The sequence below is a fragment of the Labrus bergylta genome, chromosome 20, assembly GCF_963930695.1.
Source record: "Labrus bergylta chromosome 20, fLabBer1.1, whole genome shotgun sequence".
Taxonomy (NCBI): Eukaryota; Metazoa; Chordata; class Actinopteri; order Labriformes; family Labridae; genus Labrus; species Labrus bergylta.
In genome coordinates, this window is record NC_089214.1 from 10,691,536 (window position 1) to 10,711,033 (window position 19,498).

Genomic DNA, 19,498 nt, shown 5'->3' on the forward strand with positions numbered 1-19,498 from the left:
TTTGTTAATAAACGGCACCAACCAATTCGATTCTTTAAGTTAACTATTTTTTGTTTTTAGTAAATCTAAAACACAATTTGACTCGCCGTTGCTGTGGTTACCAGAGAAGCACATGAACGACAAAGAAAGCGTGGTGGGACATGTAGTCCTGACATTCTCCGATAAGTCTAGAAATCGGGTTAAGCCACTACATTACCCAGGAAGCCATGTAACGAGGAGGGCAGTTTGGTGTTCAATTCTTGTGTTTGCTTTGGCACTCTGTGGTGACTTATTCACATGTTACGTTTAAATACATTTGACCTGGTTTTCCCTCTAAACTTAGCGTTTGGGAGGAAATGTATCTTAATAGTTGGTATTTGATTATAGGCTCGTAGCGGAGAGTTAAAGCTCTGTCGTCAAACAGATGGCGTTCCCAGGTCATAATCCTCACCTGTTTAATTGGAGGAAGCTCGGCAAGAGTGAAACAACTGCACACAAGGTAAATTAAACCTTTAATACTAAATCAAGAGTTATAAAGCGTTTGTAATATCTCTGAGGTAAAATGACTTTTCTAAATAAATAATTATATGGGGCGCCGATTGTGAAGTTGCGCACACTACAAATAACAACAAAATCACTTTTTATTCACATTTAGATAAATATTTGTGAACTTTGTCATATCTACTTTTGTGAATAAAAATGTAAGATAATTTCATTGGCAAATATAAATGTTAACTATTATATCTAAATGTTGAATGTTTTATCTAAATGTTAACTGTTATATATAAATGTTAAAAAATACATTCTAAATATTTAGCGACGTTTCTAAACATTTAGTTTACATTCTATATATTTAGCTTTGATCCTATATATTTAGCTAAGATTGTAAATATTTATAATCAAAGCTAAATATATAGAATATAAACTAGATATTTAGCTAAGACTCTAAATATTTAGCTTTGATTTCTAAATATTTAGCTAAGATTTCTAAAGGTTCTCATTTGAGAAGAGAATTTTTTCTGCAAATGTTAACTATTTAAACATTTTTCCTGTGAATATCAAATCCCCTAGAAGATAAAAAAAACATGATTGTTAAAAGTTCCCTATAGGATTTGTGAATTCAGAAGAAGCACATCAGTGTTATGAAGGCATTGTTCATGACAGCGGACAACTGTCATATAAATGGCCTCTTTCAGATAAACTACATCATTCCTGCATGAGACAGAGATAGAAGAATCACTCCCAGCAAAGCACAGTCTTCTGGACATCTGGGATATGAATTTGAAGTAATCTGCTGATTACAACAGCTTAGCTGTCCTGTGAAATATTTTGCAGACATTAGGATTTGGCTTTACTATGCACACTAGGTTTACAGCTCAATGTGTCTGCAATCTACCTGAGCATTTTTAAAGTAGGGTGACCATGAGAAAAGCATTTCAGCTGTCCTTTACATGCCCTTGCAAACTTAGACATACTCTTGGATTTGTTTTTCTTTTATGGACAGATATATGTGAAAAATGGCGATATCGATCAGTGGAGGAAGGTGAGAAAACATATGTGCTTGTGCAGCTGTGAGCTGTTATATTGTCATAATATATGTTTTAGTATTACTGTAATATGCTTTACTTTGGATTTTGGAGGGTTAGTGGACAAAGAAAACATTGAAAAGATTTAATTCAACTTGAATTGAAGGATATTTTCTGTGTTTTATTACCATTTATGGACTGAACAGTAGTTTTAATAATTATCTGATTAATTAGTAATTAAAAGTAACCTCAAGTTCGTACGTCTGTTTTGTTCGATGCAGCGTGTGGAGACGGCTTCAGAGTTGGCTGTATCCGAAGTCTTCTCCCAAAAGAAACCTCATTCAGGCACCAACAGCCTCCCCGTGCCTCTGCAAAGCTCTGACCAGTTAAGAGACCATGATGACGCTTACAGTGAAGGTAGGTCAGCCCATGGAAAAAAATAACAAGGCGCCTCAGGAGAAGTGTTATGTATAATATAAAAGGTTCAATCTGGGCAGCAGCAGGGTAAAAAAAATGTGGTTGGTTTCTTTTTGCAGCTCAGGCTCTTCTTAGTGATTGGCTGAGCAGTAAGTTGCGTCTGCAGCTGGAGCTGGAGGAGGAGGAGGATGACATGATGTGCTCTGCTGGGACGAGAAGCCCTGTTGCATTGGCTAGACCTCAACCTGCTGACCTGAAATACAACAACTTTGATGGTATGAATCAAGGACAGAAACTGTGTCATGTCCAATCTATCTGTTGTTCTTTGTTTGAATTCATCGAGGCAAGTTTCAGCTTGACTTACTTAGCAGTATATTAGAAAAGGAGATTTATATTTGGTATTACAAGCCAACATAGATAAGGCTTAATTATTAACAGTAAGATTTGCACTACATACTTCTTCAGTGGGTGCATAATGTCCTGTAAGGACCAGTTTACTGCAAACAAAGTCATTTTTAAGTAACTCTGACTCCAAATAGTACTACCAACACAACAACAATGAAACCCCATAATCCAAGCTCAGGATTCTGTCGATCAATGTTGTATTCATAGATTTTTTGCTTTGATAATATTATGACTATTTTTCCAATAACTTGAGATGAAACAATAGGCCACACGTGCATTTAAAAGTCTCTTTTTGACCAAAGCCTAAACAATTTAAACATTAGATACTTTTCAAACTATTTACAGTTTTTAGCTGATTTTATCCTATCAGTTTATCACATTTTTTTGAAGATTGATCTCCTCTTTTTCCTCAATTCCTTTATTTGAGTATGGTTGGAAAATATACAAGCAGGGATGTTAAACTTGCTTCAAACAAAAATTAGTGATCATTCAATTAATTTTTCTTTCTTTTCTTTGTTTTTTTTTTTGTTTTTGGATAATGTGCTCGCTTTTGGTATTTTGAGTTCCATAGTCCTACATACAAAGGATGCATACTGTAATCTTGTCACTTTTTAACAAGTGACTGTGAAATCTGAAATGTTGCACTAATGCAGTTGAAAACCTATTACATTCTACTCATAGTTAACAAAAGTTTTTTGTGATTGATTATCTTTCTCAAACACTTGTTGACTCTTGTTTCGATGACTTTCACACTGTGGTGAAATGTCCTGAAAAGGAAATTACTTTAATCAACACCTTATTTGATACTTAATAATGTGCAGAAATAATTTAAAGCACAAAGAGTGACGTACATGGATTAAAAAATGTAAATCTCTCACAAGGCTCTTTCAGATGTAATATTACCCCTTTGATACCCATAGATCTATACAATTGCCTGACAGAGGAAGAAGAGCAGAGCGCTGTTAGCAGCTTCCTTCAAGACCTGATGGAGCGGGAGGCGCTGGACTCTGAGATGATGGAGGAACTGGCTCTAGATGTAGGACAAACAAGGAAGAGGTTCAGAGACCCGATTGTGACCATGGAAGCTCGACACTTGCAGGTACGTGATTTCCTAATTCCTCAAGACACAAATGAGAAGTGAAACAACTGAAACAATGTGTGAAGCATAGTTGTTCTTAATTAGACAAATTTTCTGTGATTTACACTGAAGGTGCGGGAGAATAGGGCGCGGCGGGAGGCTGAGAGGCACAGGCAACAGAGAGCGAGGGAGGCTCAGCGGGGGGCCAGAGAGGAGGCTAAGAGCAGGGAACAAGAAGTGGAGAGGAGGAAGAAGCAGGAGGTGCGGAGGCAGGAGGAGATGGTACAGCAGGAGATGTTGAGGCTGCGACGTCAGAGGGAGGAGAGGAGAGGCCTGGAGCAGTTGGTTCGACAGAGGTATGGCAACAGCTCCCCTCGGCTGAAGTGGTTTCAGAATTGCTCAAAGCTGTGATGACCCTCAGCCCCCCTTTCCTTGTTGCATGGTCTGGTATTTGCTCCAATGGTTGACAGTAATCTCTTCAAAAGTAAGTCTTTGATGTGCAAAATCCATGACCCAAACTATTATTGTAGGAGTGTCCCTGTAGAGGGAAAATAAGCCCAGGGCCGGAACAATGAGACAGACGTTTAAAAAAAGGGTGAAAAGGCTTTTTTCTATGTCTGGACAATAAAAATATGTCCTATAAACTATCAATTATATACTTAACTATTGTTTTTTTTAATGACTTGGTGAATTTGATGCTTAAGCCCTTCACAACTACAGACCTGGGTACAGTAGATTAAGAGGAAAACTGCAATTAAGTAAATGTTAAAGACAAAATAAGCATGCAATTCAAACTAGCATGAATAATTTTGAGGGCTGGCTAGGTGGGGGAATGGGCTGTGAGGACAATTGTGCTTGGGCACGGGGCTTCTGGGCATAGCGTGAGGGCACCCTCAGAGTATCTTGGAAGGGTATTATGGTCCAAAGCACACAAATTACCCACAGGGGTGCCTCAAGGGTCAGTGACTGGTCCCCTTCTCTTCTCAGTATCCACCACCTCTCTTTATACAGTCATCCGCTCCCATGGTGTCTCATTCCATTGCTATGCTGACAATACCCAGCTCTTGCTGTGATTCCCGCCAGATGACATTACAGCCTTGGCAAAAAATGTCATCAGGTCTTGCTGATATCTCTAAATGGATGAAAGCCATCTTCAACTTACCTTACAAAGACTGAGCTCCTTGTCATCCCAGCCAGTCCCCCAATGCAACCACAGATCAACATCCAGCTTGGACCAACTAAACTCATGCACACAGTCTGCCTGGAACCTGGGTGTCATGATTGATGGCCAGCTAACATTTAAGGTTCACGTGGCTTAAATTGCATGGCCATATCTATTTGCCCTGTACAGTTGACAGGAAGCTCATCAGACCCTTTCTGTCAGAGCATGCTACACAGCTCCTGGTACAGGCTCTTGTGTTATCACACATTGACTATTGCAACTCCTAACTGGGGGTCACTACATTCAGTACAAAATTTTAGTTCGACCATCCAAGAATGTTTGACACATTGATTTGAAGCTTGGCTGACTGACCTTAGCCCTCACAACCATCTATTAGTATGTATGCTGCTAGCATAACTTTATTCTACAGCCATTATTATGGTATTCATACTTATGGATTATTTTAGACTTTTTTTTCACTGCAACCTTTGGCTATAACTTTAATCCTCTATACACTGCCCTGGTCTACTACATGCATTTTATTGTCAACAGGGAGAGGGAGAGAGTGGAAGGGCAGAGGGCAGCAAGAAGCCTCCAGTCAGCTCCTCCACTTCCTTCAAAACAGCAGCAGGGGGACACAGAGCAACTACATAAAGAAGAGAAAATTATGACCAAGGTTCACATGCATGACCTCAAGGTAAGAACCTGTTACTGTGTGTGTCAGTTTACTTTACAGGTTTGTACAGCAATTGTAATATTTTAGATCTGCTAAAATTCATTAGCATTCATGTTTTTAGTGCCTGCAGAAGCATTTCTCTGGATGGTATTCTGTAGTGTTGGATCGAAGGCTGCGTTTGGGTAAGGCCATGGCCCTCTGTGACTGGAAGAGGCAACTGAGGGCATGGCGAGCATGGCGGGCAGTTTTGTGGGCTCAGCAAAGGCAGCGAGAAGTGGAAAGGACAGAGGAGGAGCTACGAGCTGAAAACAGGCAAGAGCTAAAAAAAAAAAAAGACATAATGCTAAAGAGCCCTTAAAGCTGTCATTCTATAAACCCTGCATTTGATAAATGACACACAAGTTAATTACTTGATATTCTAAATTAAATTCTCAATTATAGCAGTATTCTTAGTAGACATTTACTGATTTACAGCCTATTACCAAGCAATAACTAAGGGTTAAAAATGCAATCACATTTCCATTTACTTTAGACAATGCCAGCGGGCTGCAGAGAGTGACAGGAGGCGGTTGTTACGACAATGTCTGAATAATTGGCAACTATGGTGTCGGATGGAGAAGGAACAACGAGAGCTTTTGGCCCAGCAGCAGGAGACAAGACGCAAGATGACTTCCTTAATCAATGCAGCAACAACAGGCAAACTAAAGGCCACAGGAACCCAAAAATATCAGCACATAATGGCCCCACCTGAGGCTGTATCTACTGAGCCAGAGAGGACAAATAAGGTGAGAGATGAACTCCTCATAATGCCAAAAGGCTGGGTCCAAACTAAGAAAAAAATGTTGTCTTAACACTGCTTGGGATGACCTGAACATTTCTCAGAAAGTCTACAGTAACAAAAGAAACCTGCATTTCCCTCAGGGATTAATAAAGGATATCAAAATCAAACTTTTTCCCGCTGAAAAATTCACACTTCTGGAAAGAGGTAGTAAAAAAAGGTATAAGGGATGGAAAGCTATAGAGCAGATAGAAAGAATTGTAAAGCAGTATAAGAGGCGTAGTGCAGAGCCTGAGGGGCAAAAGAAACATGAGCAGAAGAAGAACTTGCAGGAGTTCATGTTGAAGGGGTCAAACAAGAGCATTGCTGCTTATATGTATTACAATTCCTGGGGCTTAGTTAAGATTAAGGAGCTTAATACATTATCCATGTTTCTCCCCTTCAGCTTTAACTGGACTTTAGTTTTTTTTTTTACATGTCTTAAAGACACAATCTCCATTTTTGCTCTGTTTCCTCCTCTGCAGGAAGATCACCACATGTCAGGCACTTTAACCCCTAACACCTCTGCACCACATCAGAGAAAGGCCCCTGTGGGTGCTCTGACACAGCCCACTCAGCCTTGGCAGGTGACCCGACATCATGCAGCACCGAGTGCTGCTGAGCTCCATGAGGTACAGCGGAGAGGTGAGGGTGATGGCGTACCCTGTTTAAGAAGCACAGGGCCTCTGGGCAGCAGGTTTGAGAACAGACATGCCGTCCAGCAGCAGATCATCACGCAGCAGAGGAATCTGCTGAAGGAGCAGCAGGAGCAGATCACTCGCCTGAAGGAGGAGCAGAGTGTGGTGAGCCTGGAGCTGGACATGGAGAGAACTGCACAACTTACCCAGCTCTCAATACTGCGAGGCCACAGACCCAAAAGCCACAGCACTGACCCCACAGAGCAGAGGTGGACTCACTGAATATTGTGACAATTCAAAGCAACCAACTTCTAGATTGTTCAGTTCAAATATCACATACAAATATGTTGACAAAAAAAGTTTGATGATTTTCCTTAACCAGAAGGTCAAATGGTCTCCATTTTGGAAGTTAAAATTGTCTACAACCTGGCAACCCTAATGTTTTCTTTAGTTATGTCTTAATAGGGTTTAGATAAAACAGTAGTAACTTACTTTTTAACTGTTAATAAAGCCACTTGTTAGAAGACTAGGGAAGACTTAAACCAGTCCAAGTCCATGTACATGCCCAGATTGTACTCCAAACTCTCTACAATGAAACTCACTGAGGCTAGCTCGCTCCACTTTCAGCACTGCTGACTAATGGAGAATGATTTGGCGCGTCATTGTCTGTGAAAATCTCAATGGGTAATGGAGGGTTGAAAGGATTTTAACTAAAAAACACCCATTTAGGGTGATATCTCATACAGTATGTATGGAATAGTAGAGATTTATTGATTTTCAGCAGCTACAGCGAGGTGAACCAAGGTAAAAGTCATTATCCGTTAATAACCTTCCCTTTTGAATACAACTCACATCGGAGCGGATACGAAGAGTATGCTACAGAGGGATTTTGAAGCGAGGAGAGAGCTGAAGTCAGGAGGTTGTGAAAAATGTATATTTTTTTCCACTCATTGTTCATTTAATCATATATAATTTATGAGATTCCAAATGAAACAGGCTTTTGCATAAGTCTGTACAAGTCTTTGTAACCGTTCCTTTAAGTGAAAAAGAAAAAGTTTTGCACCTCATTGGAACTCTTTTATAGATTTAGGCCATTCTAACAAGGTTAGCTAGGTCGATGCCTGTCTAAATTGTCAAGTTCCAGACAATAATGAGGTACAGGTGAGGTTGTAGACAGTGTTATGAGCAGCCTGTGTTTCTGTGTCAATGGCTTTGTTTCTGTTGCAGAGCACAGAGAGCTACTGGAGAACCTGAAGGTTTCTGTGCACCTCGGAGGAAAGCTGTTTCACAGCAGAGATGTCCACATCCAATCATCACGGGTCAGTCTGAAAATCCTTCACTTAAAAGCATACACATACGACCCTGACTCACAATAATGGGGAATAATTTGCATACATAAAAGCCTTTAGGTCTTAAGTGATTCAATAGTAGTGCATGTGTGATGTCTGCTCTGACTTTGACGTACGTGTTCAGAGTATAAAGAGCCGAAATATAAAGTTACAATCAAATATTCGCTTAATATTGTGCTACTCTCACCTCTGTCCCGCTCCCTGAAGCCATGGAGGCTCGTGCACATCAACGGGCAGAGAGGAGGAAGGAAATTGAGGAACTGAAAAGGAAGAAGGAAGAGGAAAAACTGGTACAAGTTGTTGTCTTTTTGAACCACCACACTGTTTGGAAAGACAAGCCTGAAGCAATAATGTGAGAATAACACAAATTTAACGGCCATAAATGCATCTTTTCCAGGCTGAGATGAAAGCTGCCGAGGAGCAGAGGCAGAGGGAGGAAGAGGAGGAGAAACACTTAGCAGCAGAGAAGAAGAGAGAGGAGAAAAGGCAGGAAAGAGAGGTATTTATATCTAAGACACTCTAAGTGGCATAAAATGTCGACAAATTACACATTTAAATCATGTCACTGTCTTTCTGTGTGTAGAGGGAAGAGGAAAAAATGAGGCAACTGAAAAGGCAACAGGAGCTCCTTCAGCTGGCACGTCAACACTACCACAGAAACGTACTTCTACGTCAAGGCCTGGCGCCATGGATACGCCTCCTACAGCTCAGACAATGCAACATACTGGTAATTTACCTGTCAGAGTGTTTTTTAGGTCCTCTAACCCACCCACTATTGACCCAGGAGGTGGAATCGAATTTGGCATTAACTTTGAAGAGTACATCAAAATCCTATTTGAGCGAGAAACTGTGCAAAGAGCATGTCAGGCTCTCCGTCATCACACACACTCCTGCAACAACTGAATTACAATAAGGGGGAGGGAAGAAATTTTGACCTTCAATTGTTGAGCCAAGTCTAGAACACACTGAGGTTAATTTTGAATAATAAAAAGCTTCCTGCATGTTGCTTATACACTAAAAAAATCGCATGTAGTTTTCTTTGCTATCTTTCTTGGAGGCACTCACTTAAAGAGATTGTTGAAGGCTCTTAATCATTTATGTCTCCACAAATTACTAGTTGTTGTTCTTCATTCAGAAACTGGGGAAGCACATCACTGAAGTTTTAAAGCCTGTTCAGATTTCTTTCAAAAGAAGGTTACAAAGTCTAAATCTGTTCAAAGCAGATTTAACCGTGTTAATGTTGCCTTGAAAATTGTATTGCAGTTGCTTAAACATGGATGGCAGGAACAGACATGTTCAAGATATTAAACATTAAACAGGATTTAACATTAGAATATTAGCTCTTTATATATCTCCTGTTTGCTTCAGCTGCCACTTTGTATGCGTTCGTTAATTTAGTCTGTATCTATGTTGTTTCTGCAAAGACTGTTCTTTATTATCATTTCTTTATTCGTACTGTCGCCTGGTTGTGAAGCAAGCTTTGGAATGTTATGTTATGTGAAGTTAACCATTATGATAATAAGGGACCACCCACCTAATGACACCCAATCTAAAACATCTAACATTGTATTATTGAAGAAATGGACATACTGGATCCAGTAGAAATACGGTACTCAGAATCAAATTAAGCATTCCAAGCCAAGGCTATGAAACTTGCTTATACTTCTGGACACTCAAACTCAAAGAAGACAGAGAGGAACATATCCAAAGCATGTGAAACAACTTTCTTGCCACATTCTCTGATAGAATCAAGTCTTCAAAATGTTTCTGTGTTCGAAACAATACCACACAAATTCTCCTGTGCATACATGTAACATAGATAATATATAAACCCTCTGTGCTGAATGTGCGATGCAGTCGGAGACAAGCGGCTTTTCATTTGACACCGCTCTATTGTTTTCAACCTGGCACATACGATTGAGTTTGGATGCATTCATCAGTGTGTATCGACGCTTTTCTTTTCAATCCTCGCCAGCTGGCAGACCGTCACCACAATCTCTTCCTCCTGAGGCGCTGCACACAAGGCTGGCTGCAATCAGCAAGAGAGTCCCTCTCTGAGAGGGAGGCTTCTGCTGACCAACTGTACCAGCACACTTTGCTGCAGAGGGGCTTAAGCTGCTGGAAAAGAGTGAGTATGCACACACAATCACACACTCACAATCACACACACAAATAAAATATGTCATTAAAAAAATACAACTTCGTAACTTGGATGAGATTGAAATACATATTAAAGATAATAAAGATATGTTTGGTAACATCGAACTGGCCTTATTTGTAATTTTTCACTTTCATTCGAGTCTTAACTTTAAAACTTGAGCCTTTCTCTGAGGGAAGCCGCTTTTTGTCCCCAAAGTAAAGAAATAGATTCTGGCTCAATAATGTGTTCACACAGGGGGGCAGTCTCCCCATCTACTACCAGAGGTGATTTCCTCCTTCCTCTCTAATTTATGTAACCTCCCAGGAGGAGTGTTTTACAGCTTGTGAAATTGGCTAAAATTAATAGAGACACCTCTTGATGACAAACCAGATCATAAGCAACAAGGCTGACTGTTTCTAACTACTATTTTACATGTTTGAAATTGTTCCTGGGCAGCAGGTGTCAGAAAAAGGTGATAAACTGCACACTGCTAAAACAGCTTTTATTTTTTTTACATTTTCCCCTGCATAATGGACAACATCAGCAAAGAAATAAGAAAATCCCAAAATCTAAACAGTTCTAAAGTTCCTTAAACCACTTTCCTCCTCATAAGTGAAGCTAACTTGGAAATAATTTGATGTGGATTCTACTGCGAAAATATGGTTTGCGTGTTTTTCAGCATTCCCAAGGTTTAAAATAATTATCAAGTTTAATTATTGTACTTCAAACTATACCTCTCCTAAGAGTGACTGTTGTCCGTTTCAGCTGAAGGACTGGCGGATGATTCAAGAAGAGAGAGCGGAGCGTTATTATCGCACTTGCACTCTGAGGAGGTTTCTGCTGGCACTGCTGGACCATGTGAGCCAGGAGAGGCTGCTGGAGTGGGACCGTCAGGAGCTGTCTCAGGAGCACAATAACAGGTTTGCTACCTGTGAATTTCCCATATGTTAACTGTGCATATGCTGCAGTGTGTCCCCAAACCCCCCCCCCCCCCCCTCCCCCCTCCCCCGAAACATAACCCACTAACAAGGTGTGATATCAAAAATTGACCCAGTGGCTTGTCAAAGTTTAACTACGTGTTGACATGAAATATCACATCAGTTTGCAAGGGCAATAAGCCCTGAGTGCATTTGTTCAGGGAGTATCACAATGCAAGCACATTATTTAGCATGTTTCATGTTTAGCATGTTCACCATCATACTGTGGTTTATCATATGTGTATAATGCAAACATTCACTCATCAGCACCAACATTACAGCTAAGGCTGATGTGAATGTTAAAGTAGTGACATATGAGCTCCATAGTTATTGAAATATTTCAACACAGACAGAAAGGATGGACAGACACATTGGAACTGTTATTCTAAAGATCCAAGTGGCCCGAATGAATTAAATAATGTCAGCTAGGTCACTCTTTGGGAACTTTCCTCATTTGCATCTAAATAGTTTAATAGTAGAAACACAATTTGTTTTTCTAATGATGCTTAATAACAGCATATTATTTTGTCATCCTTTTCCCATTGTGATCAAAATGAACGTTTACTTCAGCCCCAGTACAACAATGATTTCATACTTATTGCCAGAAAATGTGAATGTTAATCAAGTTGAGCTTTTAATGTCAGTTTAACTAAATGACCACAGCCTGTAGGTGTATTTCCACTGGCTGCCAAGCTGCCATTATCAATAAGCCTCCAGTGACACCGTGTGAAAACTCATTAGGCCTCATCAACCCAGAGGTCTCTATAATTCATTTTTTATTGCTCACTTGCTTGTTCCCGTCTGCCCCTTCATCTGCCTGCACTTCAGACGGGTGCTGCGGCGATGCTTCCTGGCCTGGAGGCAGCTTCCGTGTCAGCTGCGAAAGGAAAGAGAGAAGGAAGTGCGACGGGAGAGGCTGGGCCGGAGAGTGACTGAGGTCCTGCCTGATTTCTGCTCCCATCCGCTGTAAAGACAACTGGACACTGGAAGAAACCATGACTGTCAGAGGAAAACCTCAGGCCCACATGGACAACGTCTCAGTTACTTAGGAGAGGACACATGTATGCAAATGTTAAGAGAACACGCTGCATATTCCTCACATTTATTTATTATAAATAAAGAGAATCAACACAGATAAATCCATACACTGTTCAGGATACCAATAAAAGACTTTCAATCTCTTTGACAATTTATAAAAGCAGCTATAATGAAAACCACTGATAACTTCTATAGCTGACATTATGTGAATTGTTTGTACTTGTTTTTCCAGAGTTGTTAAATACAGTTTTATGTAGTTTGAGAGTAAAAGTGGCTATTCGTCTCCTCATAACAAGCAAATCATTAATTATGAGAATGCGATAACACACAGCAGAATTGAATGAGCCAGATTATGTGATTAGTGATGTGATGTTTGACATGTCTGTCACAGACAACCACAACACATTTCACAAGTGAAGTAAGGTGTCCTGCTTGGTGAAGACTGTTGTGAGGAGTTTGTAGATGTGAAACAAATGATGTGTGCAAAGAAAAGAGCGTCCTTGAAATAAAGCGCAGTACATGCTCTGTGCAGGATTGACCAACTCCAGGATTAAGAGCATCAACAGACTAACCGTTCTCTCATTTTTTTTTTTCTTGTATACTGTCTCCAAGCAAGGCACTAAAATGTATGGGAGACATAAAGACAATTTAGACCAGGGAAGACCATCAGTGTGACGGAAACAGTGATGTTTGCTGGGCATGAGAGGAAATGAGGCAGCAGTGAAAGGCAGTTCAAGTGTGAGTGGATAAAGCTGCATGGGGGAGATGCCAGTTATCAGTGACATTAAGAGGAGTGAATGTATCTCACTGAGGTGTGAAATTATTGCTATGTGTCAACGTCAGGGCTTCAGAAATCGGGTAATTTCAGTCCTGGGGGCTCTCAGCCAGCAAAGGAGCCACGCTGCCATCAAGTGGACATAAACAGAACAGCAACAATGAACTCCAAAGTCTTTCTATTTTTTTTTTTTTTAAATCACAGTTGCATTACAGTCTCTCACACCAGGTCTGTTGGGGCAGGAGAGGGAGGACTAAGGTTTTCCCCCATGGTCATGAACTCTGCCCAGTTGTCACGGAAACCTCGAGAGTAGATGCCAGTGTCCACGACGAGTCCCCAGCAGGCGCTGAGAGCGGTTTTGTCTCGCAGGGCAACTCGAGCCTCGCGCTCGGTCACATTGTAGCTGACATTGATGACCTGTACCACCAGCAAGTGGAGCAGGCCACCGGTCACAATACTACAGTACCAGGCACAGGTGAAGCAAAGAGCGGTGCTGGAAGAGCAACAAATATAAAAGTTACTCTATTCTGCAGGAGAGTCACAATGAAACACAGCGCAGATTGCATGTATCTGACATAAAAGGCAAAAAGTGTACACATGATGCTAACCAGCTTGAATGTACCGGTAAATGGTACACTTTAAATTAAACTACAATGTGTCATGTACTTTGCCTTGTAAATGATTATTAAAAAAAACGTATTGTATGACCAATTTAAAATCCCTTACAGTAAAAAAAATTATATATTTGGAAGTATGCAGGACATGATGACAATGAAGACAAGTTCTGAGTTTAGTAGTCTAAGGTTGATCTAACTGTGCTTTGAAGGTTGAAATTCACTTACAGTATAGAGCTACCAGAACAGATTGTACTAACTGTCTTAATTACACTCTCACATTGCTGAGAAAAAAAACAGCCAGTCTTTTTACAACAGCTTGAGCTTTCTAAGACGCTCTTAAACACAAATACAATTCAGGGATGTTTATTTTTCTCCAAATAAGATTAATCATGTATCTTCTTGCATAATAATATTGACAACAATAAGGTGTTTGGCAAAGAGGGAATACAGTAACCCAGCCCTGAGTGTACCAAGTGTGAACATGTTTGTTCTTAGTACCTACCTGTACTGGTTGTAGACCCCCGGGCAGTAGAGCAGGGCCGTGAATAGGCGTTGTTTGGGACACACACTCTGCAGCACCAGGCTGATCCCGTACAGGGACGTCAACAGGAACAGGACGAGTGTAAGCAGGAAGCTGCGGTGATTGGCCTGCCCCACACAGCTGTTTATCCTACTCAAGCACCGACAGGAGGGGACACACAAACACAGGTACACACACAGGTAGACAAAACATTGAACTGAGACCACAGGGTTACATTACTGTACACACATGCAGGACCAGACATATAAGTTTATGAACAGATATATATATGCACTTGTTGCTGTAGTTAATATGTCATGCTGACTCGACAACATACAAATAACGTCAATGAAGAAACCGGAATTGCTAACACTTAAAAAACACTTGTTTCCTGGAAAGAACCTAACTTGTTGGTATTGTTTTGAAATTTAAAGGCTGCTTTGTACATTTATTGAATAGTTTGTGTCGAAAAACAAGCATGAGACAAATAAGAACACCACAGCATTTGAGATGTGAGACAAAACAAAGGAACAGTGCTGACAAGTCAGGTGAGATGAGTTTTGATAGGACCCACCAGACACAGTGGTGGTCGAGACGCTGCACGCAGACGCCACAGATCCGACAGTGTCCGGCCCTCGGTGGCTGCACCACTCTGCACACTGGACACCAGTTCCTTTTGTTACTTTCCTTCAGCTCGTCCCCCACCTGCTCCATCAATCCTGCCCGATTGGATACCATCGTCACTTCCTGCCTCCCCCCGCTGACTGCCGGGTCTCTGTCTGCTGGAGGGGTGTAATATGTCACTGTGCTGTGGACTGCTTCCTGATTTGGACGCAAGATGCCGGGATCTCTTTTCGTGTAGATTAGGGCTACCAGGGTGAGTAAGACACCTACTGTTACCACCGTTAGCTGCACGAGGCCAAGATCCCCATTTGGGAACACCTCTGTGATGAAAAGGTAGTACATGTACGACAGGGAGAAGAGGGCCAGGCTCAAGAAGAAGAGCGTCTGTCCCTTCTTGCGGTGTGTGAAATAGTAGTACCACAACACCAGGCCAGGCAGAGCTGTCATCACCACCATGCCGAGCAGGTAGTGGAGAGCAGCAAGGCGCAGCAGGACAGGAAGGAGAACGAGAGGAGGGATGATGGACAAGTCCACTTTTCGGGCTCCACCCCACAGCCAGGGCACACGCAGGCGGTCTGTGACCACTTCAGCCACCTGTGACATGGATTCGGATTTCTGAGGCTCCCTCTTGAGAAACCTGAGGAAGTAAAAGAAGGTTTAATCCTTTTACTTTAGGGAAGCAACCTCTTAGATCACAGGTGTGTTGTCTTCAGCAGCATCTATGGCATTAAGCTGTAAATGCAGGGACTTTGTCTTACAGGGGTTCAAGCAGTGCACTGGCTGCATTCAAATATATCCTATACCTGTCTGTTTGACAACAGTAAACGGTTCACTACAACTCAGCGGTGACTTGAGAAAAGTGGTATACAAACTTAACTAAATAAACAAAGCTTGCAGCTCTGTGAGGCTGTCATTTTGTACAGCTGTGCTTTAATGACAAAGACTCTTTGAACACTAAAATGTATCGTGTACCTGCCTGGAAAGAAGAAAAATCGTCAATCAAAATAATCATCTATGCAGGTTTGTCAAATGATTGTTTCTCACCTGTCGCAGGCATCGTCCAGGTCCTCGCAGTCACAGAAGCAGGCGGCTACATGGCTGCGATCTCCATGTCTGTTCACATACTCACAGCAGCACAACCTCTCCTCCTCCAGCACCTTTTTGGATCTCTTCTTCATGGCAGACAGTCTATCTGAGTCTAAAAAAAAAACTGAACTTTAGTGAGCATTAGTGTGATGGATCAAACTGAGCTCAGTCTCAACTAATGCAGCAGATAAAATACTGCTAAAAGCCCATTTGCTGTAATGACCTTTTTCACACAGCAGCAGCTTAACAGCTCTGTGAGTGTGTTTTAGATGGTGGAGGTTTTCCAAATACATTCTCACATCCCAACACTGCAAAGTAGGCCCTGTTCATTTGACCATACCCAGTCCACCTCCCACCCTCACATCTGTCCCACATCTGTCAGGCCTTAATGATTTCACAGCAGCTGAGCTGTCTCAGCCTGCTGCTTGTTTAAAAGGGCACACATGGATTTGGGCTGAGGTCAGCTTGGTAGCAGCATTTATAACAACTGCAGGCTTTTTACTGTCCCCCTCATCAGAGACAGCAAGACTGAAAGATACTCTGTAAGGCACACAGGGTGAGATTAATCCTTCATTTAAATCTCACTCTGAAGTGAACTATCGCGGTTGAGGGCATTGAACTAGTCTCTGGTAGCACTAAATCATGGCATGACATGGTGTGTTGTGTTAATAACAATTTGCTAGCTGCTGATCTAATTGGCAGCATAAAAGCTTCATCAGGGTCAGGAAAGGTCACCAGCATCTAACCGGTGAGACACTTCGGGCTGGCCTTGTAGCCCAGTCTGTACGCTCATAAAGAGAGGGCAGATTGGGCTAAATGAACGGACATACTGCTGTGTCAGTGTGCGCAAGCAAAAAGCAGCACATCTGCTCCCTGACAGATAAAAGGAATAATGCAGCACGCATTCACAGCATGACTGTGGTGCTCAGCAGGCGTCCTGTGTCCTGTCCTGTTTTTACACAGAGAAGTTTCTGTCCTGCATATAGAACTGTTGACTTGCAACGTGCTGCAGGAAAATTGAAAAGGTTAACAAATAAACACTGCATTTCAAGGCAAATAGGTAGCAGCCATGATTACATGCATGTCCCGAAGCCATAAAACTTACAAGATAAAATCAGCAACAACATAAAGAAAAAGGTACAAATTGTTTTAAGTTGTTTAGCCAGCAACCAGGAGACTGTTAACTAACTGTAGCATAGCTTTAAGATTAAGATTTACATTATTGATCTCCGCAAGGGGAAATTTCTGTTTTTACACTCTGTACTCATGCAACACACACCTAGGCTGAAATATACACACACATGCAGAAACAGGATCCTATGGACATGCACTAATGGAGTGACCGAGGTGCCCACTGCGGGCGCTCCTGAGTTGATGGTGGGGAGGGGGTTTGGTGCCTTGCTCAGGCGCATCTCGGCGGTGCTCAGGAAGTTAACTGGCACCTCTCCAGCTACCAGACCAACTTCCATATTTGGGCCGCACCGGGACTTGAGCCGGCGACCCACCGGTTCCCAACCCAAGTCCCTACAGACTGCCCACTTTCTAAGACAAAGGAAACAGAGAAATAGCTAGCCCGGCTCTACTTTATTTTTTATTTTTTTTAAAGGCCCACCAACACCCCTAACACTTATGTTGGTTTTCTAATCATATCCAAACAGTGCAGAAGAAGCAACAGAGGTTTAAAATGAAATGGATTCCAGAGAAATCAACATTTTTAAGAAGACAATGCACAGGGTTAACATCAACACAGGTAGACAGTAACAACAATAATGTTCAGAACTGTTTAAGAGTTGGTAACACACGTTAACATTTCAAAAGGTGTCTCAACCATTCACGCAATGCGACTGACCTTGTATCACCTCACCATCAATTTTAATTGTCCATCTCACAGTAACAGCTATGATAATTTCTCATTCACCATGGAGGCAGTTTAATCACCAGAATAACTATTTTTTAGCAGAAGAAAAAAATAATCTATTGATTTAATATTTTCTGAAGGGGGGGGGGCACAAGGAACCCACTGTGAGCATCTTGGCACACTCCTGCTGTTTTATTTGCAATAACCTCCCCCAAAAGACCAGTCATTTGGGATTATTAATGGAGGTTATCAGATGTCATTGACATTTATTTTACAGTTCATTTGACAGGTTTTATTGGCGGGCATCAATACCGGATCTTTGAAAAAATATAATAATAATAATAATAATATTATAATAAATAATCTTGGACAGTAAAGCTCAGTTTAAGGATTTTAAAGGGACTTTACAATACAGTTCGCCCATAAACTACATGACTTGTTGTATTATTAATGTGGAAATAAAGTCTCACTGTCACTCGCGGATGTTTGTATGAAGTTAATTAGTCTTTAATTGGCTGTAATCTGTTGAACACTGCAGGTTGTTGGTCTTCTGATTCATCACCGACTCGCCTCAGTTCACCTACCTGCCATCAAACACCGCTCTCCCACGGGGGCAGAATACCGCATACAACCCTTAAATTAAGACTAAATTATATTACGGGATATAAAGAAGAGCTGCCGAAACACAGCCACGACATACCTGAACACTGAGTGGCTACATGCCGACTGTTTCCCTCCGCCTGGCTCCTGATCGGAAGTCTTCTCGCGGTGTCGTATCCGGTGTGTCTCACACCAGCGACTTAACGCCCTGTTTTCACCACAATAAAAGCATATGCACGTCAATAACTGTGTGTTTAACTTTCCGAGTTTACAGGAGTACGTCTCTGTAGGGGTCCGGGTCCGGGTTGTGCCGTCGAGGGAGACGTCCTGCGGCTCTGCCCCTAAACTGAGCACACAGTCCCCCCCCTCTCCTGACGTCAGCTGATGTGGACTGTCCCCGCCCAGGACACATTATACACCTTAAGGAAGCAAGCGGATATCTTAAGTCCTCTTTGTCAAATTACACAACTTTTTCTCACTCAAATGTAGGCATACATGTTATTTGTATATATGGATAGCCTACCTGTAATGATTTGTCATTTTGGATATCTCAAATGTAAAAGGTGTCTTGTAAAAACTAAATTTTAGGCTAGATATTTGAAAAAAACAATAGTGGAAAGGAGGCTAATTGTAGTCTAAATGTTGTGCACCAAAATACAGAGACTCGTTCCTTGTAGGCTTATGTGAAAACTTCATGAAATACCTCTTTGTGGTGGCTACATTGGGGAATTTTAATGTGCAAGGCATTAGTGCAATTTTATAATGTCACTTATAGCTATAATTGGCTCCTAAAGACTTTTTTGGGAGGATAACAAATGAAGAGAAGATTTTGAAGATTGTATTTTTACAAACAATCTTATTTGATAAAGTACCCAGGGACTAAACCTGTAGTGGAGTTAATAAAGTATTTACCTTCCAATTTTAGATTAGTAAATTATATATATTTCATAATATTAAAAAGTTAAATACTATTCCAATTATTTGGTATAGCCTATGTGGACTTCCTTTGCATCTCTACAGTATACAACAAGTAACAGGGTTATTTCAAAATTAACTACAAAGCTAACAATGTAATTCTCAACATCATCTAGTATAAGAATACTACAGAAGAAATCTACTGCTTTCTATTGAAGTAAAAACTGATAGACCACGAGTAAATAATTAAAGACAGTCCCAACAGTATTGTATTTCACCTTTGAAGAGGAACTAAGACACA

General features: G+C 41.2%; 2 protein-coding genes across 2 annotated transcripts; one reads left to right on the forward strand and one right to left on the reverse strand.

The window, feature by feature from the left end:
• The first annotated feature begins 22 nt into the window (after nt 1–22).
• ccdc191 (coiled-coil domain containing 191) lies at nt 23–12,733 on the forward strand. Its single transcript, XM_020646557.3, has 17 exons — nt 23–478; nt 1,484–1,522; nt 1,787–1,922; nt 2,042–2,197; nt 3,248–3,426; nt 3,538–3,761; nt 5,120–5,264; nt 5,365–5,555; nt 5,776–6,028; nt 6,546–6,967; nt 7,926–8,017; nt 8,255–8,337; nt 8,445–8,546; nt 8,631–8,774; nt 10,023–10,175; nt 10,953–11,107; nt 11,993–12,733. The coding sequence occupies exons 1-17, from the start codon at nt 404–406 to the stop codon at nt 12,132–12,134; spliced, it is 2,691 nt and encodes an 896-aa protein (XP_020502213.2). The 5' UTR covers nt 23–403; the 3' UTR covers nt 12,135–12,733.
• zdhhc23b (zinc finger DHHC-type palmitoyltransferase 23b) lies at nt 12,257–18,648 on the reverse strand. Its single transcript, XM_020646547.3, has 5 exons — nt 18,383–18,648; nt 15,783–15,936; nt 14,689–15,375; nt 14,097–14,264; nt 12,257–13,470 (listed from the first exon to the last, which is right to left on the reverse strand). The coding sequence occupies exons 2-5, from the start codon at nt 15,914–15,916 to the stop codon at nt 13,197–13,199; spliced, it is 1,263 nt and encodes a 420-aa protein (XP_020502203.3). The 5' UTR covers nt 15,917–15,936; nt 18,383–18,648; the 3' UTR covers nt 12,257–13,196.
• Nucleotides 18,649–19,498: the final 850 nt, after the last annotated feature.

Bases quoted from the DNA above. Each gene is read 5' to 3' on its own strand.
- ccdc191 (XM_020646557.3), top strand. From the start codon at position 404: ATGGCGTTCCCAGGTCATAATCCTCACCTGTTTAATTGGAGGAAGCTC. The intron at 5,556-5,775 runs GCAAGAGCTAAA...CATTTACTTTAG, and splicing joins GAGCTACGAGCTGAAAACAG to ACAATGCCAGCGGGCTGCAG. The intron at 8,018-8,254 runs GTCAGTCTGAAA...CGCTCCCTGAAG, and splicing joins TCCACATCCAATCATCACGG to CCATGGAGGCTCGTGCACAT.
- zdhhc23b (XM_020646547.3), bottom strand. From the start codon at position 15,916: ATGAAGAAGAGATCCAAAAAGGTGCTGGAGGAGGAGAGGTTGTGCTGC. The intron at 15,376-15,782 runs GTGAGAAACAAT...TTACTTCCTCAG, and splicing joins CTGGACGATGCCTGCGACAG to GTTTCTCAAGAGGGAGCCTC. The intron at 14,265-14,688 runs GTGGGTCCTATC...GTGCTTGAGTAG, and splicing joins CTCGACCACCACTGTGTCTG to GATAAACAGCTGTGTGGGGC.